This window comes from Myxocyprinus asiaticus, chromosome 31 (genome assembly GCF_019703515.2).
Source record: "Myxocyprinus asiaticus isolate MX2 ecotype Aquarium Trade chromosome 31, UBuf_Myxa_2, whole genome shotgun sequence".
Taxonomy (NCBI): Eukaryota; Metazoa; Chordata; class Actinopteri; order Cypriniformes; family Catostomidae; genus Myxocyprinus; species Myxocyprinus asiaticus.
In genome coordinates this window covers 4,643,743-4,670,179 of record NC_059374.1, presented here as the reverse complement: position 1 = coordinate 4,670,179, position 26,437 = coordinate 4,643,743, and the positions used below count along the sequence as shown (strand labels likewise).

The following is a 26,437-nucleotide window of genomic DNA, read 5'->3' as shown; positions in this document are numbered from 1 at the left end:
AATAAAAGGAGATGGGAGCTGAGCAATAAGGTGATCTAGGTCCATATGCGTCAAGTTTAAATTTGGAGGAATGTAGATAGAGACGACTGTAATGGTTTTCTGCAAAGTCAGGCATTGCCTGTATGTTGCTATTAATATTTATATGACTATGGATCACATCTTTTCTTATTAAAATGGTTGTATCACCGGAAGTCTGCTTGTTATTGGGACTGAAAGTGTTAAAACTTGTACAATTTTTAAAAGAGAGAGTACCGTCTGGTGGTAATTGTGTTGCTTGAAAACATATGGCTAGAGGGTTAAAAATTAACCCTGATACCATGACAGTTCCATTGGATGATAGAATTTTCCATTACCTATTAGGGAGAATAGGGACAGTTTTCTAGATTCTGCCTTTAGGGGATGGACTTCTACTATGGTGTTCATTCCCTTTCATTTCCACATCTTTTGTTTGTTTTGTCTTTGGGGCTTTGTCTTGGGATACTTTTGATTGTGAAGAACTTGCCTTACCATTGTTTTTATTTGCCTTTTGGTTTCCTGTTATTGAGCTCTGACTGGAGTGAATGTCATTTAGAAGAGTTTCGCTCTGGGTTCCTGTGTTCTTCATCTTTGGGGGAATATTACTATGGTTAACAGTTTGGGGTTTGTCTTTATGCATCCAGGCGATATCTGTCTGGCAGTCTATTGTTCTCACAGCTTTTTTTGCAACAGAGGCAAAGGTTTTATTCAGCATAAAAACAGGGATGACATCCACCATTTTCTTTGCTTCGAGGAAACTGATTCTCTTAGTACACCTGATCTTCTGTATTTCCTTTTCTTTGATCCACATGGGACACTGTTTTGATGCAGCTGAATGGTCACCTGAGCAATTACAACATTTTGATGGTTTTTCACAGCTCCCTTTGTCACGGCCTACCTCCCCACAGTTACAACAGGTATGTTGTCGCAGCCATTAGATCCATGGCTGTATTTTTGATAGTTGAAACACCGCAGAGGGTTGGGTACAAATAAGTCCACTGGAACACTTAAGATTCCAATCTGAAGTTTATCTGGGATTAGCGGTTTATTAAATGTGAGGATGTACGTTGCAGTTTTAATCGTTCGCTCTTCTCTCTTGATTATTATTCTTTTGACGTTTATTACTCCTTGGGGCATGCGTTATTTCTTCTTCATCCACATCATCCAACTCTCTAGTTCGGATTACTCCTTTACTGTAGTTCAAGGTTGGATGAGAAGATGTCTTTATTTGAACTCCAGCTAACATGCTGGCATGTAGTAGATTTTCAGCATTGGCTATTTTACTGCATTCCACAAGAATCTGTCCAGATCGCAGTTTTTTCACTTCCTTTACTGTTCCCGCTGTTCCTGCAATACCTTTTTGTATAGCGAAAGGGGAAAGCTTGATGATTGGAGAATCTGGAGCAGCAGCTTCAATGATGATGAATTTTGGCCAGTCATCATTACACTGCACAAGAGCACATTTATTTTCTGAGGTATTGTCGGTATCCAGGTCCAAGAAACAATTTTTTTTTAGGTGTGTTTTGTAGCCATGTTTTGGGTTTTTAGTTTCGTCATCTCTGCCCCCACCCACCTTGGAGCCCAAAAGTAAGGGATGCACAGCGCTGCGGACCTCCAGCAGATTATGCATCAGGGATACAGGGATGATATACTCAAGCAAAATGTTCAGCTATCACAGAGTATTCTCAGGGCATGTCTTGACCAGCCGATTGATTGGATCGAGCCATTCCAACCTCCCACCTAGGTAAAGTAGGAGCCAAAGTACCGTGTTGAAATAGTGGAAGCCACAGCGAACCACATTTCTCAGAGACCAGGATCTCTTCCTCCACCAACACGGGTCACAACTCATGGCAAACGAGTCATCCTTTTCTTTATTTCTTATAACGGAAATTAGATAATAAGGATCTATTTTACTCCATGTCTTTACAGAGTGATGGAAAAAACTTCTTGCTGTAACCCTAGCAGGGGGGCTCGAGGGATGTTCTCTCTTGCCCAAGGAGATGACCCTAGCACTACGGAGGGAAGGAGCATGCCACTGTTACTTTCATGGCTACCATCATAAAGATGGGTCCTGAGCCGTACCCGGAATAAATAGGTTTTGACTAACTTTACCTCGAAAATAAAAACATACAATGTAGGGTTATTTTTTATTAAAAGTGAGGAAGAACATTTAGATCTGCTTAAGTCTATATCTTTGGCAATATCAACCCACATCAGAAAACTATGGCAATCTAAGGTAGAACTGTCTTTTTACATAAAATAAATGTAAAACTGAGAAAATGTCTGTTCTTCCTTTTTCTCTATTATCCTCCCATTTAATGAGGAGAAAATTCATCTTTCCTTGTTCTTCGCATATGATGAATTTGTGCAAATGCCAGACACTTGTGCAGATAATCATTAGTAAATGGAGAACAAACTGATTTGATGATGTTCACTGACACAGTTATACACTGATACACATCTGTATATTAAATCAAAAATATTCAGGATATATGCATATATGCAGGTTCAGTGATGCTTCACGTTATCACTTTTAATGAGCACTACAGATGCTGAACAGATGGGACACGCCCGTTAAACACTTGAAGAATGGAGAATCAAAGCAATCTATTCTGTGTATTTTCTTTGAAGGTTAATTTTTCATCATCGATTTAACTTTTGTTTAAAAAGGTTGTAAATATGAACTGACATCACTTCTGTAACAGCGGCGACTTATTTTTTTTTTTTGAATGGAGTACTCGGAAATCAAACAGAAACATAGAGGAGGCTACAGGCAGCCACAGTCACACTGTGTCCTAACCTGACAGCAAGAAACATGCGATAAAAGGTATATTTTCTATGGTAATCAGAGTTTTTGTCCTAACCCCCAATGATGAGCGATAGTACATTCTATCGATCGCTTGTTTTCTATTTTCGGCATTGTGCTGATAACTCTGTCCAATGTGAACTGGCACTGGTCCAAAAACTTAAAAAAAAGAAAAATAAGGCTGGGCACAGAAATGCATAAATTCTTCGACTACAAATTCATCAGACATGTTTAGTAAGTTCTGTTCTCTGTTTCATGTGCAGCTGTGTTGTGTTCTGTTGTCACTATCGCCGTGGTGGACCTGTTTTTAGATAAACATAACGGGTTTTCGCTTGAACGGCCCAATGTCATGAAGAGCTGCGTGAAATATTGCTTTCGTGCCCTATCATGAATGTGCACAGGAGATCATTGGTCAATGAACATTTTCACTAAATAATACATTAGATTTTTCACCAAACCTTATCGTATGCTTTCATAACAATCATGAGTCTCATGGAATAATTTATTAGACTTCTAAATTATACTTTTGTGTTCTTTTGAAGCTTGAAGATGTGGTCACCATAAACTGCCACTGTATGACATCACTGACCACAACATTTTTTCACAATTTCTCCCTTTGTTTTAAGAAGAAAGAAAGAAAGTCATGTAGGATTATAACAACATGGGGGTGAGTAAACAATGACTGAATTTTCATTTTTGGGTGAACTATCCCTTTAATAATTTTTCTGAAGAAAGATAAACATAAATGATGATGAAAGCCAAAATATTAACTGCCGTGGATCAATATGTATTCAGCGGTCCATTATTTTATAGGAGTGTCAATATGACAAATTTTCACCTCACTCACTCACTCACTCACTCACTCACTCACTCACTCACTCACTCACTCACTCACTCACTCACTCACTCTACCTGAGGTCCAGATTGGCCTCCTTCCACAGTAGATCCATCAACCTCAAGATCTGTAGAGTCAACATGTCCTGCCTCAGGTCTGAGAAAGATTTTTAAGTTATTTTTATTAACTCAAACTTTTATGAACTCATTTTCCTCTCATTCCAACCCATCTGTCTCTCACCATCTCCATTTTTGAAGATGATCCCCAGTGTATCTCCTCCCAGAAGCTTGTTATTGTAAACAATCCAGAGGGGTTTCATTTTAGAGTCCATATACCTGCATCTCTCCACACTGCCAAAGACAGAGAAATAGAGCTTGAAAATGCATATCATTATGCTGTTTTAAATGAATAAGCAATGAGAGGCTATGTGTTACAGTGATTTTACCCCTTAACCATGGTGAAATCAATGTAATGTGACAGGTTTGAATGGCTTTTATAAAATGGCAGCAACAGCACTATGATAAAAGACACCAATGTTCAAAACATAGTTACATTTATTGAAGTCAAAAGTAAATAAATATTTACTCCATTTACTTTTTTAATCCTAGTCTTAAGGCCTGTTCACATCAAACCCATTTTTTCGGTGCGAATGTTCATTCCGAACGAGCTTTTGAACGGTAACAATGGATTCCTATGGCGCTTTTCACATTGGGTCTAACAAATCGTCCGCTGACAATCAGAAGGTGTTTTTTCCAGAGAGTGGTCCGATTGTTTTTTTCTGGACAGTGATGAAAACTGACTGATCAGTGAGAAAAGAGCTTTTTGTCATTTTGTCCCCAGAGTCGCTGCAAACACCGGCACTGATGTGCTGCTGATACACACCACAAAAATTATATACTTAAAAATAAATTGTTGCAGTTCATGAACCCTTTGCACTGCAAACATAAACCCAGTCTGTTTTTGTGAGTGGTGAATGATTTCCACCTGTGCTTAACACCTGTCTTGTGTTGCAATGAGGAGTGACGGGGCTTTTAAGGAGAGGAGACAGCAGCAGTGGAGAGAGAGAAAACCCAGTTGACAAGCTTTGCGTGTGTTGGCCGCTGCCGTTATTGTTATTAAAAAACCGTGAGTTCTTTTGGGTGTGAGCTGTACTGTTGCGCACTGAATAAAAGAGACTTTCCTGTGCTGGAATTGCCATCTCCCACTTCTTCATTCCCTGAAACTCAGGATCTTGCTACAACCATGAGCATTGTTTTCTTTTATATTATTTTTAATGTATGCATCATATTTTATCCTATACTGTTATTCTCAATGTACATTATTCCACATGTAATTATATCACTGTACCTTGTGTTATATTATCCAGGCATTAATCCAGGCATTATAAAAAGAGAAGTTGAGTTTGGGAGTCTGGAATATAGACCTACTTGTAGCAAAATACATGTGCAAATAAATATCCAACAGTGCTCTTTACTCATCTCACTCGCATAAAAAACACAGATTATATACTCCTCAAAATGCATAAACATCATGGAAAGAACATACATATACATATATATACATATATATACATATACATACATACATATATATATATATATATAAAACAGCTGAAGGGTGTGGACAGGAGACTGGTATAACAACAGCACTGCAACAGCACCATCTACTGTACAGGAGCGAAATAGTTTTTAGTTTCATCTTTTTACGTACTCCGTGTCAATAGGCCTTCCGTCAGAGGTTTGTCTCGCAAAATCGTCACGGATTTGGTGTGAACAGGCCTTTACTGTGAACGATTCATTTTAACAGCAACAACAATATTACAATAATCAATAAATCATTTTCCACCAGTTTATAAAGTTCATTAGCCCAATATGGCATAATAATACAGAATTTTACTGATTTTTAGTGGTCACAGCTCCTGTGTGAGTATTGTAGGGCTGCAATGGTACACAACATTTAGAGTTTGGTAAGTACAGTACCTTAGTTTTAGAATCACGATTCAGTACAATTTCGGTCTTGAAATTATGTATTTTTAGGGCTGTTGATTTACAGCATTATTTCAGTGCGAGAAAAAAGGTGAAAATAATTAACACAATTAATCATATCCCCGGACCGTAATGAACATTCCTACCTAAAGCAATTCAAGTTTGAAGTACCACCTGTTTTCTCCAGGGGGCAGTAAGTGAAACTTCAGCTGTATAGGCAAGACACAGCTTATACAGAAAACAAACCACAATCAGGCTAGTTGATCATGTCTAGAAGGGATCCCTCTCTCCTCAACTTCTCGCGAATGCGCATCATGTTAAGATGCTTTCGCCTGTGCTTTTGTGCTCGCATATCAGAGTATTAATGATGGAAAGCATTAGAAACTTCAATAATATCAATAATATTGTTTTTAGCATTTTTCATACTGTCACAAATTTTCGGAATTGGGGTTGTACAACATGTGAGTAAGGGCAGCTGGAGCAATTCTTGAGGAGGGTCTCAAAAAGCGATGTTGTGTTTTCTGTTGTTAATATCACTGGTGGTCGTGTTGAAGCAAAACAAACCCAGTTTTCGCTTGAGCGCCCCATCTCGTGTGTTGCGTAACTACTGCTGCTCTCGTGCAAAGTAGGGCTGTTCGATTCCAGAAATTTGGGAATTGACTCAGATTCCTGGTTTTGGAATCGATGGAATCAGGGACTATATGCACATACCAAAACGTGATGCTTCAATCCCATGAGATAAATTTGAGGGAAGTTTGAGTAGATGCGCCTGTATTTTGAAGAACTACTGCATATAATCTTAAAAGCACCATTTAACCTACACTGAAATTGTCTGTTATCAAGCACGAGTTTTTGTTTAGAAAGAGGTTTATATATTAGAATACACAGTAATTGTCCACTGAATAAAATGTCCAAACAATACACACTTCAGTTTTAATCCAGGTTGTTGTACTGGTTTATTTTATACAATCTAAAAATATATACATTTTATAACGTGTATTAACTTTTTTATAATCATAAAATAATTGTAATATAAAATGGGGTAAAATGTAGGCTAACTAAAAAAAAAATATATATAAAAAAACATTGATTTTAAAACACTGTAAAAATGTAGAGAATGAGAAGCGTTAGATTCTCGCTTTTATAAGTGCAGCACACTGATCAATTAAACTTGAACATACCAATTTATTGATGTGAACTGGGACACTAACTCAACTCTGCCATCTCCTTGTTGCAGACTTGTGTTGTAATATCGGGGAAGTTGTTATTGTATCCCAAATTAGTCACAAATTTGGCACGATGATTAAAAGTTTAATCCAAAGTAAAATACCGGTAGACTATACAGGTCTGGAAAGCAGATGTAATTAATAATAATTTATAATTTTCTTTATTTATCACACATTATACATTTGCACATATACGGTGAAATTCTTCTTTTTTCACATATCCCAGCTAGGCTGGGGTCAGAGTGCAGGGTCAGCCATGATACGGCGCCCCTGGAGCAGATAGGGTTAAGGGCCTTGCTCAAGGGCCCAACAGTGGCATCTTGGCAGTGCTGGGGCTTGAACCCCCGACCTTCTGATCAGTAACCCAGAGCCTTAACCGCTGAGCTACCACTGCCCTTATGTGGTGAAGGGCTTGTGTGACTGCTTTATACAGATGAACAAATGGAGTGGATTTACAGATGCTGACGACTACAAAAGACTCAAGACTCAAGAGTCAGGTTGATGATCGTTAAGATGCAATCATTTATAATCCTTTCGTAAACTGTATTAGTGCTGTTAGGCTTCTGAAATGTGTTGTTCAGTGGTCAAGGAAATAAACACAGTCCGAAAATATCAACCGGTTTCCCCCAAAAACGTTTAGAGTCGATTTTCGATTACCGACGCCTCGGAATCGATTCCCAGCCATAGTGCAAAGAGCTGCATATTAATGAACGTGCACAGGAGGCCAACGGTCAGTGAACATTTTCACTAAATAATACATTAGATTTCAGTTTGTTATTGTACGCTTTCATAACAATCATGAGTCTCATGGAATAATTTATTAGACTTCTGAATTATACTTTTGTGTTTTTTTGAAGCTTGAAGAGGTGGTCACTATAAACTGCCATTGTATGACATCACTGACCACACATTTTTTTCACAATTTCTCCCTTTGTGTTAAGAAAAAGAAAGAAAGTCATTTAGGGTTATAACAACAGTGAGTAAACAATGACTGAATTTTCATTTTTGGGTGAACAATCTCTTTAAGACACTGTTTATGACATGATGCAACCAAAGTGAGTTGCTCCAAAAGCATCCGTCTGACGCATGTGTACATTGTCTTAGAAAGGCCCTTATAATAAATCTCGGACTGATTGACGAATTCAATTGCAAAATGGATTGCTGTGAACTGTAGGCCAATGATGGGCTTATGTTCAATAATATGGAAATAAACAATATTATGCCTTCTAAAGCCACTTTTTGTATTGTCTTATCAATGCTTTACTTGTGTGCCACAATAATGTAATATATTTTAATTATCTGAATTATATATATATATAATTATTTAATCATTATATATTGAATTATTGTTATTTAAAGGCCTTGCTCAGCAAATATTTATATATGTGATCAATTGAGATTAAATTACATTAAAAAAAAAATAATCGGCATATGTAATTTGATTTAAAATTTTAATCCATTGACCCTATTTATTTTACAAACTGAGTGGCAGCAACAATTCTTATTTGTGTATAATTAAACTATGCAAATTATTTCTCCAACAAAATGACAAAAATGAGAGTTTTTTTTTTAAATCTGCAAATTGTATAAAATAATAATTTAAAATAAGACTATATCATAATAATTGTAATAAACCCAAGACATTAGCAGTGCATATTTTTGTTTGTTTAGCCATTCAGCTCAGCACTCCATTCTCACCTTTTTGTTTCAGGAAAATTAGAATTAAAATGTAATTTGCATATCTGCAGCAACAAGTAATCATGGCGTTCATTAATGCTTGTGCTTGGTATGAACCTGTCTCAATTTTAGTTTTGAGTTGCTCTGAAATATTTTTTTATTCTGTGCAGGCCAAGCAGGGTTGGGTGTAATCGGATTACAAATAAATAAATTAGTTACTGTAGTATAATTACTTTTTTAGTCAAAATAGCAGTGTAACATTACATTTCAAATTCTTGTAATCAGATTACAGTTACAGACTTTCAAAGAGGTCATTTATCTTTTAAGAATATTAATGGTTAACATATTTTCAGATAATATTTATATAAAATACAGAAAACATGATTTTAAAAATATTTTTCATATTCTATTATTTTTTACTAAGGACAAAAACAAAAAGGACATACACCAATCAAACATTTAAAGACACTCAATGAAATAAAATGCACACAGGATGCCATTTGTTTAATAATTATAATCCTTTTTTTACCCATCCCATTTATTGACATACAAAAATAATTTTACAAGTTATATATCATTTTAAAAGAGAGAGGCCTGAAACTGTCATATAATGTCAAGTGAAGCATCACATCTTCATCTCATATTTTTAACCAATTAATTTTAAAGATCAAAGAGCAAAGTCATCTGTTCATCTTATAGTATCATTTTTTTGAGCAATTCCCATCCATGTTCACATTCCAAACTTTGGTTTCTAATTTTAAATGTTACTTTCTCTTTCGATTCTCTCAATCTTTGAAAGTTTTAGTGATCTGTTTCAAAATTTTAAAACATGATTATGTTCATGTGTACATCTGTTTGCGTTTCTATGGCAGCTGAAAGGCATGTACAGACAATATCATATAGACATTATTTTGAATTCGCTGAGCGGGAAAACCTTGCTATGCAGAGTTGTTTGGAGTTACGTATAAGTAATTAGTCTTATTACTTTTTAGATGAAGTAATCAGAAAAGTAATCTGATTTCAATTTATGAGAAATAATGAGTAATCTATAGTGAATTACTCTGAATAACTTCCAAACACTGATGCTAATCAAGATATGTGAATGCACTGTACTGAAAGCCCTGCATTCGTTCGGTTCGGCATGGATACATGTACCGTTGCAGCCCTAACATACTGGACGTTTTAAAACATCTTCAAACATGGCTTATCCAATTAGATTTTAAAGCAAACACTGAAAACACTCTATACACACAACATAAACAAACACAAAGATCTTACTTGACTCCAGCGAGCAGTATGTTTGGATTGAGGGGAGAGTACAGGTCAGAAAGTGTCTCAATAAAACCCGTCTGCCTAAGGCACGTCATCATGGCCTCTTTAAGATGAGCTTCTTTTGTCTTGTTCTTTGTTTTTATGGTGCCCAGTTTAATCAGCTCATTCACTGCTTTCAGCTTACTGACAGCTTCAACCTATAAAATACCAATCACACAACATTGTGTAAGGTTAAATTCCAGCTAACACATCAGATTGTAAAGGCCGCTCAAGTCCTTTAACTGCTGTTATTACAAGTCCTGAAGTGTGTTAAGAAGAAAAGCCTCTGAACTAAGTCTTCATCCTGATGTCTGTGAAACTACTCTTGAATTGATTGTTTATGGAGGACTTGTCATATCGGTAAATGGCAACATCATGAAGGAGCAGTGTTTATATCTCATCACTGAAGTCCATGTCAGAAATTTGCCCTAATTATTTTGCGACCGTTTCCCCACTTAAAGCTGAAGTATGTAATTTCTGTGACACTATAGCGTCACCAAACGGAATTGCAAAAATAATGTTTTCAAAACATATTTCCGAATACGCCCCTCGTCTGCGTTGTCCCACCCCAAACTTACACTGTTGGTTTAAATAATTGAATGGCTTACTATTAGTTGTCTCTGCATATTAAGCTGGGATAGGAAAAATATTTTAACACTGAAAAAGTTACATAAACTTTAAAATTGTTCCAAGAGAAAAAAATGGAATATCCTCCTTTTAGACTTTGTTTGGATTTTAGATTGGAAACTGTATAGGTTATTTCGGAATGAAATGGTCACATCAAAAAAAAAAATACAACTTTTTGAATTTTCTGAAAAACCTACTTTTTTCAAACTTGGTTTAATTCGCTCAAAATTTGGCATGCATCATAGAGACACTTCTGTTAAAGTGGGAATTTTAAATAATGAAATTCTTTAACAGATATCAGCCAATTACATGTTTGGGTGTGGCCCATATTAAACTATATCATCTATATCTGTAAACTTAAAAGAATATTCCGGGTTCAATACAAGTCGAGCTCACTTGACAGCATTTGTGGCATAATGTTGATTACCACAAAACATATATTTTGACTTGTCCCACCTTTTCTTAAAAAAACAAAAACAAAAAACAAATCTGGGTTCCGGTGAGGCACTTACAATGGAAGTGAATGGGGCCAATCTGTACACATTAAGATACTCACTTTTTCAAAAGTATAGCCATGTATCTTAAAGACGTAAACAATATGCGTGTTAACATGATTTTAGTGTGATAAAATCGCTTACTAACCTTTTCTATGTAGTTATATCCAATATTACAACTTCGTTGCCATGACGACATAACACCGTTAACCCTAAAAAAAACTAAAATAAAATGATGATTTAAACAACTTTACAGCTAAAATAATACACACGTTTTAACAGAAGAATATGTGCTTTTATAAAATTACAAGCTTCACATTTCTGTCTTTAAACGTTCCAAAAATTGGCTCCATTCAGTTCCATTGTAAACGCCTCACTGTAACCTTGATTTTTTTATTTTTTTTTAAAAAAAGAAAATGAGGGAGTCAAAATGATGTTTTGTTGTAATCAACATCATGCCACAAATGCTGTCAAGTGAGCTTGACTTATATTGAACCCGGAATATTCCTTTAATGAAACCTGGTACACGTACAACAGGTCAACCGATATATCGAGTTTACCGTTTAATAGGGGGCGATAGTTGCGTTTAAATATTGGCTATCAGAAAAAAAATTAACTCCGATAGTTTCCGATAGTTATTTTTGGTTTCATTTCTCTGTGGCTAGCACTAGAGGGTTCTACGGTCTGAACTCCTCGGTTCAACAATATAACTGCGCCCTCTAGAGGTTAAATAAAAACAATCACTGACTCCGCGTGGAGTTTGTTGTGCAACGTGACAAGGCTATTTATAGAGATGAATGCTTTAAAAGCAGGTTTAAAACACTGACAGAGAAAAGCCCAGTATGTATACAATACATGTTATTAGGGGGCCCACCATCAAAGGTGCTGGAACCCTATTGTATTTGTACTGATTTTCTTCTTTTTCATCTTATTATTATTTTCTGCCCTAAAAGCATATAGGCAGCAAAAACCATAATTCCTACAGACACCAAACTTGGCAGGATGGTCCCAACCCCCCCCCCCCACTGCTCATGTGCATAGACACACCCCCATCTGACTCTAGGTGGCGCTATAATAGTCACTTTTACGTTTCGGCTCATATCTCTGCAACCGTAACAGCTGGAATCAAAATTAAATTTTCCTCCGATTTCTTGAATCAAGTTCTACAAAACGTATATCTCTAATTTCATTTCAGTCTATAAATTTTTTTTTTCACTTTTCAAAATACTCCTAGGCCGTTTATCCGATTCACACAAAAATGTGTATACATCATCTACAGACCTTCCTGACAAAAAGTTATCAATAGAATTTTGATACATCAAATCGTTCAGAAGATATTAACGCTACAATTCCTTCAGGTGAATGCAATTTCATTCAATGATCAATATCTACTCAAACTCCAAGCGTAACCAAACCTGGTATACATAGTCAACACAACATTTTGAAGATGTATGTAAATTTTTGTGCAATTCAGCCCATAGGGGGCGTTTCATCTAACAAAACTGTCATAACTCTGCAGCCATCTGTGTGAAGCAGTATATATAATTTAGTGAGAATCGGCCGCAAGGTGGTGCTATAATTAGGTAATTAGCTTTTTTGCTAATAACTCTGGAACAGTCTAGGTTAAAATAACATTTTGTAGCTTCTCTGAAACCATCAGCACCCCCAAATAATATGGTCACATGAATTTCCTTTTCCAAAAGAAATGTTTTCTACCACTTCGATTTATTTGAAAAACCTACTTTTTCTAATTTGTCCTAGGCCGTTAGCCCAATTCTCACGAAACTTAGTGTACATTATCTACAGACCCTCCTGACAAAGCATTATTAAAATAATTTTGATATGTCAAATCGTTCCAAAGATATAAGCAAATATGTTTTGGGCAGTAGCCTATAATGACTAATTGACCCATATCTTGTGAGCACATATTTTAAACTTAACAAAACTTAGTATACATGCACAAAAGAAAATTTCTGAGGTAACATGCAAAATTTCATCAATTTAGCATGGCTGAAACATAATTTCTTAACTGTATTTAAGGCCTTCATAGGCATAAAAGGCAGTATTGTTTGTCCACCAGAGGGAGCCACATAACTATAAATAATTCAAAGGGTCTTCAAAGAGTAAAGGTAGACTAAGGGTGGGATGTACCAACCAGGATTAATCTTAAATTTAGATTAAATCAAGGTTTACCAGAAAATTCTGTTGCACCAAACTTTGCTTAAAAATAATCAGGGTTACATTTAAATAATCGTTTTGATCCTGATTTAAATTTTACAATAAATCAGAATGAACCTTTATCCTGTTCCTCTATTACTTTAAACTCTGATTTAAATCTCAGTTATGGATTAACTTTAAACTTGCAGCTGAGGTGGTTTAAATATTAAATTGACCTACAATAAAACATGAATAACTTTGTAAGAGAACACTGAATATGCCGTCAGCCCTCTGAAGGCAGTTAGGGTTAGAGTTTGGCTTAGAGTTAGGGTTCCACAGGATCTTTCTTGTCAAATCAGATTATTTTTGTCATTTTTCCAAATGTGCTTGGCCCACGATAATTGACGCTTGCGGCTATATTTATTATTATTATTCTTTTTCTGACCTAAGAGTATATGGGCAGCAAAAACCGTAAGCCCTAGAGACAACAAATGTGGCAGGATAGTCCCAAATCCCCCCACTACTCAGGCATCCGTACACACACCTGTCCGCCATGTAGGTGGCACTATAATAAGTACTGCGTTTTTGCTAATATCTCAGCAACCGTAAGGGCTAGAATCAAAATGATCTATAGAATTTTTCTGCTATTTCAAATTTTTTTAACTCCTCCTAGGCAGATTGATAGATTCGCAAGCAAATTTGTATACATAATCTACAGACCCACCTGACAAAAAGTTATCAAAAGAATGTTGATACGCCAAATCGTCATGAAGATATTAGTGATACAATTTCTTTGGTAGAACACAATTTGATTCACTGATCAATATCTACTCAACGTGAAGGCCAAACTTAAAACCCGGTACATATAGTCAACAGGCCATGTTGAGGATGCACACATATTTTCGTTCAATTCTGCCCATATGGGGCGCTACAACTAAAAACTGTCATAACTCCACAGTCGTTTGATCGACAAAGTTTAAATTAACTATGCACCTTCTTTAGTTTAAGTGCAAACATATTCTTAAAATATTGAGTCGACAAATCAACAAAAATGGCCACCAGCAGCCAATCAAATTTCAGCACCTAATAACTTGAATTGTGAATGGCTGATGGTCATGAAACTTATTATACTTCTGTATACGAAGCTATGTATAAAATTTTGTGAGAATTGGCCACACGGTGGCACTATAATCAGTTAATTCACATTTTTGCTAATAACTCCAGAACCGTATAAGCTAGAATAAAATTTCTGTTTTTAGTTTTTTCAAATTGTAGTTTATCTGAATCCTTCAGTGCCCCCTAATGATATGGTCACAAGTATTTTCATTTTCGCAAGAAAACTTTATCACATATATTTTAAAAAGAATTGTGATACACTATATTGCCAAAAGTATTCGCTCACCCATCCAAATAATTGAATTCAGGTGTTCCAATCACTTCCATGACCACATGTGTATAAAATGAAGCACCTAGGCATGCAGACTGCTTCTACAAACATTTGTGAAAGAATGGGCCGCTCTCAGGAGCTCAGTGAATTCCAGCGTGGTACTGTGATAGGATGCCACCTGTGCAACAAGTCCAGTCGTGAAATTTCCTCGCTACTAAATATTCCACAGTCAACTGTCAGTGGTATTATAACAAAGTGGAAGCGATTGGGAATGACAGCAACTCAGCCACGAAGTGGTAGGCCACGTAAAATGACAGAGCGGGGTCAGCGGATGCTGAGGCGCATAGTGCGCAGAGGTCGGCAACTTTCTGCAGAGTCAATCGCTACAGACCTCCAAAGTTCATGTGGCCTTCAGATTAGCTCAAGAACAGTGCGTAGAGAGCTTCATGGAATGGGTTTCCATGGCCGAGCAGCTGCATCCAAGCCATACATCACCAAGTGCAATGCAAAGCGTCGGATGCAGTGGTGTAAAGCACGCCACCACTGGACTCTAGAGCAGTGGAGACGCGTTCTCTGGAGTGACGAATCACGCTTCTCCATCTGGCAATCTGATGGACGAGTCTGGGTTTGGCGGTTACCAGGAGAACGGTACTTGTCTGACTGCATTGTGCCAACTGTGAAGTTTGGTGGAGGGGGGATTATGGTGTGGGGTTGTTTTTCAGGAGCTGGGCTTGGCCCCTTAGTTCCAGTGAAAGGAACTCTGAATGCTTCAGCATACCAAGAGATTTTGGACAATTCCATGCTCCCAACTTTGTGGGAACAGTTTGGGGATGGCCCCTTCCTGTTCCAACATGACTGCGCACCAGTGCACAAAGCAAGGTCCATAATGACATGGATGAGCGAGTTTGGTGTGGAAGAACTTGACTGGCCTGCACAGAGTCCTGACCTCAACCCGATAGAGCACCTTTGGGATGAATTAGAGCGAAGACTGCGAGCCAGGCCTTCCCTTCCAACATCAGTGTCTGACCTCACAAATGCGCTTCTGGAAGAATGGTCAAAAATTCCCATAAACCACTCCTAAACCTTGTGGAAAGCCTTCCCAGAAGAGTTGAAGCTGTTATAGCTGCAAAGGGTGGGCCGACATCATATTAAACCCTATGGATTAAGAATGGGATGTCACTTAAGTTCATATGCGTCTAAAGGCAGATGAGCGAATACTTTTGGCAATATAGTGTATGTTAAATCATTCAGAAGATACAAGCAAATACACTTTTGGGTGTGGCCTATAATGACTAATTAGCCTGTATCTTGTGAACGAAATTCTCAAACTTAATAAAACTTAAAATACATGGACAAAATAATTTGTGGTCGTGTGCAAAATGTCATCAATTTGTGATACTAGGTGGCGCTATAACTTACAAAAATCTTATTTGTGCTATGGTTAATGCAGTTAGGGTGAAGGTTAGGGTTCGAGTTCGGGGTAGGTTTTTTATCACAAATTTGTGATGCTAGGGGGTGCTATAACTTAAAAAATCCTATTTGTCTTACTGTGATTAAGGTAGTTATCTTAGGGTTATGGTTTGAATTGAGGTTAGGATTTGAGTTAGGGTTTGAATACACTTCGTTTCCTGCGTTCCGGGTTGGATCAGCCTGTCGTGCAAAATTTGATACATTTATGATGCTAGGAGTCGCTATATCTTAAGAAAATACTATTTTTTGACAGTGACAAAAGCAGTTGAAATTTTACTTCAAAACAAATGTGTCCACAGCATCCACAGGATCTATTCTGTCAAATTTGGTCATTTTTGTCATGCTCACTAGGAATGTCTGATGACATGTGTGAAGTTTCACCAACTTCTGTTTTCAGCAACACTTTAAAATGCTCAGGTAACTCAACAGTGGAGGACAGTTCAGGATGTAGTACCAATTTTGTCCATAGAGGGAGACACGAGATAGGTAATCCTTGAGTCTTTAAACCTGTCAAGGTGTTTCCTTTACTCTGCTGTGCGTAATGTGTCAGAGTGTGCATAAATGATAACCGAAATAACATCAAGCCAATGCCAGTCATTGTGAATCAGAAAAATCAGACAAAATAATGTACTTACTGCTATGTTAATCTAATTTGCCAGATGCACTCCAATAGTCGAAGCACAACATTGTGATGACCTAATAGCCTGTATTAGCCATAGACGTCATTCACAGTAGCGGTATATTCGATTTTTGATGGGAATGAAAACGAGGCTGTGATATAGACTGCATACGCTGTATGACGCCATTTCAAGTTTTAGGTCACATTTAATATTCACAACTTGTACTTTGTGGAGTTTCTTGTCTCCTGATTTTTTTATTTTTTATATTTTGTTTTTTATTTGGAAAGATTGTTTTTTCAATGTTTTGTCTGCATAATGATCCAAAATGCTTTAAACAACAGCACAACCCATTGAAGAAACTGTAAGTTTGTTCCTCACTCTCATTTTCATCTTGTCAAAAATGGTACTACTGTGAATAAGGTCCATGTTCACCTGGCCCCCGATGATAGCTGCTTGCGGCTATATTTATTATTGTCATGGTACAATAAATCAGTCATTTAAGACAACCAAAGGTGGTTTGATAATTAATGTGTTTATAACTAATCAATGCATTGGAGAATTGCATTGCTGACAAGGTGGAGAGCATGCTAACATTAAGGCTAATTAATTATTAGATGTTCGAATGGTTAAAACAATGTTACAAAGTCAAGGATAGAAACTGCTTAGCTTTTCTCTTAAAGCGCTGTTTAAAAAAAGTCACTTATAGATTCGTGCAGATCTATTGAGTTTTTTTTTGTTATATGTTCCAATATGTTGCAGTCAGGTTACAAACATGAGCGCTCTGAAGAGGTTCTGTTTCTAAGTGTATTAATAAGTGAATTACCAGTAGTAAATCAATCTTTAATGGCAACTTTATATGAATATGCTGCCTGAGTTTTTGCTTTTGCTTGGCCGTTTGCTTGCTTCAGAAGACCAAGCACTAGCAAATTACACTGCGTAAATGCATGTGCAGAGGAACAGTTTTATAGTTTTACGTTTTATAGTTTTGACTATTAAGTTTCCCAAACTTTTCTCCATTCTGACAAAATGAACTTCTGTCCAAGCTTCCTAATTTTATAATGTAGTTATGTATATAAAAAAACTAAACTAAAAGCATGGTAATATATATATATATATACGTCTGAAATATTCACATTGAGAGCACATTGTTATATAATACAATTTGTTCATGTGAGGGCACATATAATATATACAATGCCATTCTAAAATTACGACGAGTTGATTTTATTTATTTCTTGTACATTATTCATATATTTAATGACAATAAAATAAAATAATAAATATTGTCAGTAGTGATGAAGCGTACAGTCGCTATTTGGCTTTGTAAGGCAGTGTTTTATGTTACTGCTGAACAACAAACCTGTAACAAATTTGATCTTTAATATTTTCATTAATATTTTCATTAATTTCAGATGGCAAAGGTTTTGAAGATGGTACCAGTATGGAAGAAATGTATAAAGTATCACCATTAAAAGTGATACAAACTAAAGTTCAACAGTATTTTACATTGAGTGGAAAGTTTTCATTCATATTATACATTTTAAAAACTATCGGCTGTTCAACCTCTAATATGGACACCAGAACATTTTATAGGATATGCACCAAATTTCTTCATATTCCAATGAGGAAATCTTGAAAACTCCTCAACTATTTGATCAAAGTTTAAATTTACCATCCATATCTAGACCAGCCGACACAGCAACATTGACTTAACCAGTGGCATTATATTGGGGCAGGTTTATCTTTCAAGAGATTTAAGAGATCAAGAGATTTTATATTGCTATCTCTGACTGAAGTAGATCCTACTAAAAGAGTACCTGTTTTTTGAGAACTTCTATGTGTGGGATGCTGCCTCGGCAGTATGCTTCCAAAATAAGAGCGAAATGAACAGATACGGCTGACATGTGCATCTCAGACCTGTAACATACAAAAACAACTATGCATAAGCTTGATGAAATACCAGGTGAACTGATATATTTATATAGTCACGCTTCTCCACATGCATACACTTGCCTGAGATGCCAGAAGAGGAAATGGCCGATCTTGCGGCTGTTCTGAGCACGCTCCAGGAGGAAACGGCTGAGGGCACAGTCATAGTACGGCTCATAGCGCAACACCTGCACAAGCTGCAGCAAATACTGCAACAGCTCGTCATCACTAACACACAAAGAAACAAACATTCAGGGTTTCAGCTTTCACTGAGCACAGTGCCCGGTCTAGAGCAGTGCTTCTCAAACTCATACCACATCTTAACAAATCTGAACTTACAAGTATCACCTAGTCACCACCAATGTAGTGTTGCATGGTATACCTGTGCCACTGTACTATCGCAGTACTCAAGCTTCAAAATACCAGTGTTACCACAATGTTTTTCAAAAGGTAGGACCGTATGTAATTATTGTTGGCCCTGTTTACACCCAATATTAAGTTGTACTTCAGGTGACCCAATCACAATTGAACAGTGCTAAATCCAGCTGTAAACGGGGTCCAAGCGCTTTGTGATCCCTCAAGCCACATTTGGAGGTTTATGGAATTTAGAACACGTGACCACATAATATTTGTAGTGTAAATGTAAATCCGTCTGTGAGATGCTTAATACCATGTGTGAACAGGATAACAAGCAAAAGAACTGTGAGAAACAGACACACAATGCCTTCTGTGAATTATATTAATACTCATGTATTTAAAATAAAGCATGGTTTTGAATCCAGTGTTCCTAAATCAAAAACATTTTATGCTTGCCTTCAGGAAATTGAGCATCTAGATCAGTGATTCTCAACTGGCAGGCGCATTTCTGTTCTGATAAGATTGCAAAACATTGCGAAATGCAAATAATAAAATGCAACTAACCATATAATTAGGGCTGGATATTAATACAGATTTACCAATTCGATTGCAATTCACAAGCTCTCAATTCATATGGGTTTATTTCAGTTATGTTCTTTTGCTTAATTGATTTCATATGTATTTTCCAGCTAATGATGTTACTTATATCTTACTAGATACATTACTAAAATATTAATTTTGCTTTTTATTTTTATACATTTTCATCACTTTGGTCACATTTTAGCTTCTTAAAAATAAGCAAAACCATGTATTCCACCAATAAATATGATATTATATGGCATATATCATATTTTGTTACATGATTATGGTTTACATGGATAATTTGTACCATATACAACTATTTACACTGATTTGTCAGACATGTGCTAAAAACCAGTAATGTCTCTTTAAGAAAACCGTCAGTTCTGTAAAGAGCGTCTGTAAATGAGCACATATTAACACGAGGACTCGAATGGCTTTACCTCATCCATGCTGTGTGTGATTAGAATTCAAATTTATTTTTGTTGTTTTTGACCAACAATTGACTAGGGATGCATCAATACCACTTTTTTCTCTTCCGATTCCGATATCTGAAATCTCAGTATCAGCTGATACCGATCCGATACCAGTGTTGTTGTTTTTTGCATAATCAGTTTAGAATATGTTTACATTATTGTGTGGAACTAATTGGGGGTACTCTTTTATATGTAAAGAAACACAAACCTCTAACTACACCTTATTTCAATATACAGTTATGCTCAAAAGTTTACATACCCTGGCAGAAATTGTGGAAATTTTGGCATTGATTTTGAAAATATGACTGATCATGCAAAAAAACTGTCTTTTATTTAAGGATAATGATCATATGAAGCCATTTATTATCACATAGTTGTTTGGCTCCTTTTTAAATCATAATGATAACAGAAATCACCCAAATGGCCCTGATCAAAAGTTTACATACCCTTGAATGTTTGGCCTTGTTACAGACACACAAGGTGACACACACAGGTTTAAATGGCAATTAAAGGTTAATTTCCCACACCTGTGGCTTTTAAAATTGCAATTAGTGTCTGTGTATAAATAGTCAATGAGTTTGTTAGCTCTCACATTGATGCACTGAGCAGGCTAGATACTGAGCCATGGGGAGCAGAAAAGAACTGTCAAAAGACCTGTGTAACAAGGTAATGGAACTTTATAAAGATGGAAAAGGATATAAAAAGATATCCAAAGCCTTGAAAATGCCAGTCAGTACTGTTCAATCACTTATTAACAAGTGGAAAATTCGGGGATCTCTTGATACCAAGCCAAGGTCAGGTAGACCAAGAAAGATTTCAGCCACAACTGCCAGAAGAATTGTTTGGGATACAAAGAAAAACCCACAGGTAACCTCAGGAGAAATACAGGCTGCTCTAGAAAAAAGATGGTGTGGTTGTTTCAAGGAGCACAATACGACGATACTTGAACAAAAATGAGCTGCATGGTCAAGTTGCCAGAAAGAAGCCAATGCCACAAAAAAGCCCGGTTACAATATGCCCGACAACACCTTGACACACCTCACAGCTTGTGGCACACTGTAATTTGGAGTGACGAGACCGAAAAAGAGCTTTATGGTCACAACCATAAGTGCCATGTTTGGAGAGGGGTCAACAAGTATTGTGCTCCTTGAAACAACCACACCGTCTTTTTCCAGAGCAGCCTGTATTTCTCCTGAGGTTACCTGTTAATATCATAAACGTGCGACAACTAGTTGACTAATGGCTTAAACTAACGACTTCTAGTCGACTAGGAAATTCTTTGGACGGGGGCAGAACTAACTGTATCCACACATTCACAAGTGCTCACATTTGCAGTGCGCCGCTCATGCAAACTATATACTTATATCATTAAATCACAGCTTTTGCTGTAAAATAATCTCACTAGGACATAATGTGATTTTAATTTGTGCGCTGAATGTTTATGTAATGACATTAATATGTCAGATGGTATCTGTTTTTGGTATCGGAGCATTTTTATGAGTATAAGTACATGAGTGTGGTATCGAGACATCACTAGTTATGGATAAATCGTACTTGTGCTGTTGTACATTTACAAAACTGTAATTGATTTTCCAATTCAGCCTTTGTCATGTAAATAATTTTGGATATTATTGGGCCTATCTAGTTCATGGTAGTATTAAACAATTTTTGGTAGTGTGTTGGGTCGCCACTTGGGTTTGGTCTTTAAATCTTAAAACCTGGGTGCAGAAGCAAAATCAGTTGAGAACCACTGATCTAGATGATCAAAGTCTTTAATAAAAAACAAAAACAAACAAAAAAACTCTCACCTCTACAACTCATTTTTTTGCCACTATCTTTTTTTTTTTTTTTTTTTTTGGCAGGCCAGAAAATTGTGGGAAACCATGGAATTTAAAATGATCACTCCACGTAACAGTTTGAGAGCTGGTCTAGGGTGTATAGTGTGGACTCCTCACCTCATATCTCTAAGGCATTTCACCGCAAATTCTCTGACGTACTGGTCAGGATAGTTGAAGTCCAGCAGTTCTAGAGCATCTCGAGGGCTCAGCTTGGGCCAAATCTGCAGCAGAGCCTGCAGCTGCAGAACATGAGAGAGAGAAGTAATATAATGTGTGTTCATACACATCTGGTTTAAAGTGTGTTTAATTTTACATGCATACTTGAGCCATGTCTTCATGTTTGCTCCATTTGACGGACAGCAGCAGTTTGGGAAGAGACTGAGGGAAGTTTTCTCTACAGTCATACCGGAGCGTCCAGATCAGATCTTTCTCATTCTCACACAACTGAGAGAGAGGGTCTCGCTCCATGATCTCCTTTAGCTCGATGTAAAACTTTTTGCCCCCACGACCCTACACAAACACACACAAACGCCTTATAAACATGTCCAATCCAATGCACAGATGAACAAAATGTTATACAAATTGTTCACAATAAGCTGGGGCATTGCTTAAATTTGTTGTGTTTACCATTGTCATGGAGTCATTGGCTCCAACGATTTCTGCAGCTTTTTCCAGGATCTATGGATGAAGAAAAATGTATTTGCAAAACAGCCATGCAACATTTCTTCTGTGAGTCAAACTGCTGTCAATTTAACCCTTAAATGCTTACCTCAGTCCAAAACTTTGAAGTTCATAAAGTACATAAAGGCAGCAGAAAAGTAATCCATATGACTCCAGTGGTTAAATCTATATCTTCAGAAGCAACATTATAGGTGTGGATGAGAAACAGATCAATATTTAAGGCCTTCTTAATACTATAAATTCTCCTCTCTGCCCAGTAGGTGGCGATATGCACTAAGAATGCAAATTGCCAAAAACAGAAGAGGAACTCTTAGAGAGAAGATTTATAGTTAAAAAAATACTTACTTTTTAACCTATCATAGGCCTATTCAACTTCATGGACAAGTGGGCCAGATGAAAAAAAATCTCAAGGGCATGCGGGCTAAGCCAGAATATTTTGTTAACGAAAAGCTTCTATCAGTTATTATATGTTATAATAGGCCTATAATATTTGTTCACTATATAAATAAAACATTGAGAATTGTATTTTTTTTTTTCCAAGCAGGAAATTTCTAATTTTTCCAAAAAATCGAATTTCTTGACCCGATTTCTGTTTCTCAAAACTCACGCTTGTCAGTGATCCATGATTTTAGTACTTTAATCTTCCCATTTTTTTCAAAATTACAGATTATTATTTTTAGCGCAACCTCTGAAAGCTTCTAAAAATGTGCTGTTCCTGCACGAGACACTGCAAAAACATAGAGATTGGCCACAACTTCCGTTTAGCTCAAGTGTGGAAAAACAGTGTGATCGGACACAAAAAGGCGTTCGGTGTGAACAGACCCCAAGACAACCTCATGCAGACCACTGAAAATTTTAAATCGGGGCCACCAGTTGAATAGGCCTGAACTATCATATCGCTTCAGAAGACATGGATTTAATCACTGGAGTCGTATGGATTACTTTTATGCTGCCTTTATATGCTTTTTGAGCTTTAAAGTTTTGGACTTTGTTGACTTGTATTGTTTGGACCTACAGAGCTGAGATATTTTTCTAAATATCTTCATTCAGCAGGAGGAGGAATGTCATACACATCTGGGATGGCATGATGGTGAGTAAATGATGAGAGAATTTTATTTCTAGATGAACTATTCCTTTAAGATATGTAATAGTGTCAAAATATGTATTTGCGTTTCCATAAATCATATTTTTGTGCTTATTTTATATATGTTTACTATCACAGGATATCTATTTTATTGTTTATTACAAGACAAATGAGTACTATACTCATACAAATTAAAATTTCAGCGTTGAAATAATTAATCCCGTTCTTTCATTTGTTTCATCATCTCTTTAATATATGAAAAATATAATGGAATATGGTCTATACTAATATTTTATAATTGTCTTAAAAATGCTTTGACAATGTTACACTATCTAGGCTACACTATTCCTTTAAGTAATTTGTTCCTGGCCTGAATAAGCTGCAAAGTGGACCAGACTTTATTCTGAAGCCCAAAGTAAACTTCGGTTTTGAGGCAAATGCTTAGCGTCTGTGTACAGTCGAATGCTCAGCCTTTCAAAGTACACTCAAATTGACTTTGCGCATACACAGCATGTGTGCTACGACTGCAGTGAGATCCTGGATTATTCCTCTTCAGAAGTTTAGACCCATAAAGATGTCATAATCCTTCAGACTCGAGTTATACAAATATAGGTACCTACTCATACACGCGCTCTTGTATTCCACATTCATTTCCTTTTGTTTAGCGGAGATTACATCTTCTTGCACTTTTTTGTGAAAGCAACGGGTACATTTTGAGTGTTGCCACCTTGTGAACCCACTAATTAGTGCAAATAATTCCAAGCGCACGCATTAGAAAAATCGTGTCAAACATGTTCAGTGCTCAAGCACTCTGCTGATGATGAAATTTGCATCACGCGTCCTGTACTCTAACCGAAGTATACTTTTGGCTTAATGCATTACTCATGAGTATATGTATACCTTGTCAAAAGGGGGAAATACAACTGGTTGTGTTGAGTATTCTGGGAAGCTTATGTGTAGTTCTGTGGCGTTCTCTGTGTAGGGATTGGTTTGAATCGTCCCAATTGGGTTCAACATCTCTTCCAGCTCATCTGCAACACACATAAAAAAAACACATTTAAATATAGCTGCAAGCAGCGATGACAGGCCCAAGCACCACGGGTCCATCCCCACTTGTTGGCTTTCGGAAAACAATGCAAGGTGGACACATGCATTTGGCATTTGACATTATTCTAAAAAATTCTGAAGCAATCTGGGTAAATATAAGATAACTATTTTAAAGTCTGTTGTATTAGCCACACTTCCTGCTGCCAGGAGGTGGTGCTATATCCGTGACACAAAATAGTAAAATCCATGTGATTATCCTCAAATCAAATCAAAGCACTTTTATTCTCACACAACCATATACACAAGTGCAATAGTGTGTGAAATTCTTGGGTGCAGTTCCGAGCAACATAGTAGTCGTGACAGTGATGAGACATATACCAATTTACAATAACATCAAATTAACACAACACAATTTAAACATCTGTTATACACATAATTACACTCAACAATATACAAATAATAACATACAATGTACAGTATACAATACACACAATATAGAATACACATTATACAATAAAAAAGTATATATAGTATATATAAAATGTACAGTAGGTTGTATTGTACTGTATTGACATTCAGCTGATAGTAAGTTGCCAGTGTGTTGTTAAGAGAGAATATAATATAATAATAATATAATTTATGGCAGTCCGGTGTGAGATATAAGAGTAATAAAGTGCAATGCTGAGGTATTTTGATCGTGGGAGATCAAGAGTTCAAAAGTCTGATTGCTTGGGGGAAGAAGCTGTCATGAAGTTGGCTGGTGCGGGTCCTGATGCTGCAGTACTGCCTGCCTGATGGTAGCAGTGAGAACAGCCTATGGCCCGGGTGGCTGGAGTCTCTAATGATCCTCCTAGCTTTTCACACACCGCCTTGTATATATTTCCTGGAGGGAGGTAAGCTCACCTCCAATGATGTGTCTGGCAATTCGCACCACCCTTTGCAGTGCTTTGCGGTTGTGGGCGGTGCTATTGCCATACCAGGCGGAGATGCAGCCAGTCAAGATGCTCTCTACAGTGCAGGTGTAGAACCGTGTGAGGATGTGGCAGTTCATTCCAAACTTCCTCAGCCGTCTTAGGAAGAAGAGGCGCTGATGAGCCTTCTTCACAACGGCCTCAGTGTGGATGGACCATGTGAGTTCCTCAGTGATGTGGACACCCAGGAACTTGAAGCTGCTGACTCTCTCCACTGGTGCTCCATTGATGGTGATGGGACTGTGTTCTCTATCTCTTCTCCTGAAGTCCACCACAAGCTCCTTTGTCTTACTGACGTTGAGGGAGAGGTTGTGCTCCTGACACCAGTGTGTCAGAGTGTGCACCTCCTCTCTGTAGGCTGTTTCATCATTGTAAGTGATCAGACCTACCACCGTCGTATCATCAGCAAACTTAATGATGGCATTAGAGCTGTGTGTTGCCACACAGTCATGTGTTGCCACACAGTCATGTGTGTACAGAGAATACAGGAGTGGGCTGAGAACACAGCCCTGCGGGGCTCCAGTGTTGAGCGTCTGCTTGACAGGAAGTCCAGGATCCAGCTGCACAGCGAGCTGTTTAAGCCCAGAGCCCGAAGTTTCTCATCAAGTTTGGAGGGCACTATGGAGTTGAATGCTGAGATGTGGTCTACAAACAATATTCTCACATAAGTGTCCTTTTTTTCCAGATGGGAGAGAGCAGTGTGTATTGTAGATGCAATGTAGAGCATTGTAGATGCTCATCAGTGGAGCGGTTGTTGCGGTAAGCAAACTGCAATGAGTCTAGTGATGGAGGCAGCACAGAGCAGATGTAATCTTTGATTAGTCTCAAAGCTTTTGCTGATGATGGGGGTCAGGGCAACAGGACG

The 26,437-nt window shown here is 37.2% G+C and overlaps 1 protein-coding gene across 5 annotated transcripts in view; it reads right to left on the bottom strand.

Moving 5' to 3' along the window:
• Positions 1-26,437, bottom strand: part of LOC127422253 (phosphatidylinositol 4,5-bisphosphate 3-kinase catalytic subunit beta isoform-like) — a 118,976-nt gene that overhangs the window by 10,183 nt on the left and 82,356 nt on the right. For all 5 annotated transcript variants that reach the window (XR_007894146.1, XM_051665635.1, XM_051665631.1 and 2 more), the window contains 9 exons: positions 24,455-24,585; positions 22,417-22,467; positions 22,111-22,299; positions 21,907-22,028; positions 18,624-18,767; positions 18,428-18,527; positions 9,823-10,013; positions 3,897-4,006; positions 3,734-3,812 (listed from right to left, as the gene is read on the bottom strand). Coding sequence is in view for 4 of the 5 variants with exons in the window: in XM_051665635.1 (XP_051521595.1) it covers positions 3,734-3,812; positions 3,897-4,006; positions 9,823-10,013; positions 18,428-18,527; positions 18,624-18,767; positions 21,907-22,028; positions 22,111-22,299; positions 22,417-22,467; positions 24,455-24,585 (1,117 nt within the window). In the remaining variant the exon portion in view is untranslated. The remainder of the gene's footprint in view (positions 1-3,733; positions 3,813-3,896; positions 4,007-9,822; positions 10,014-18,427; positions 18,528-18,623; positions 18,768-21,906; positions 22,029-22,110; positions 22,300-22,416; positions 22,468-24,454; positions 24,586-26,437) is intronic.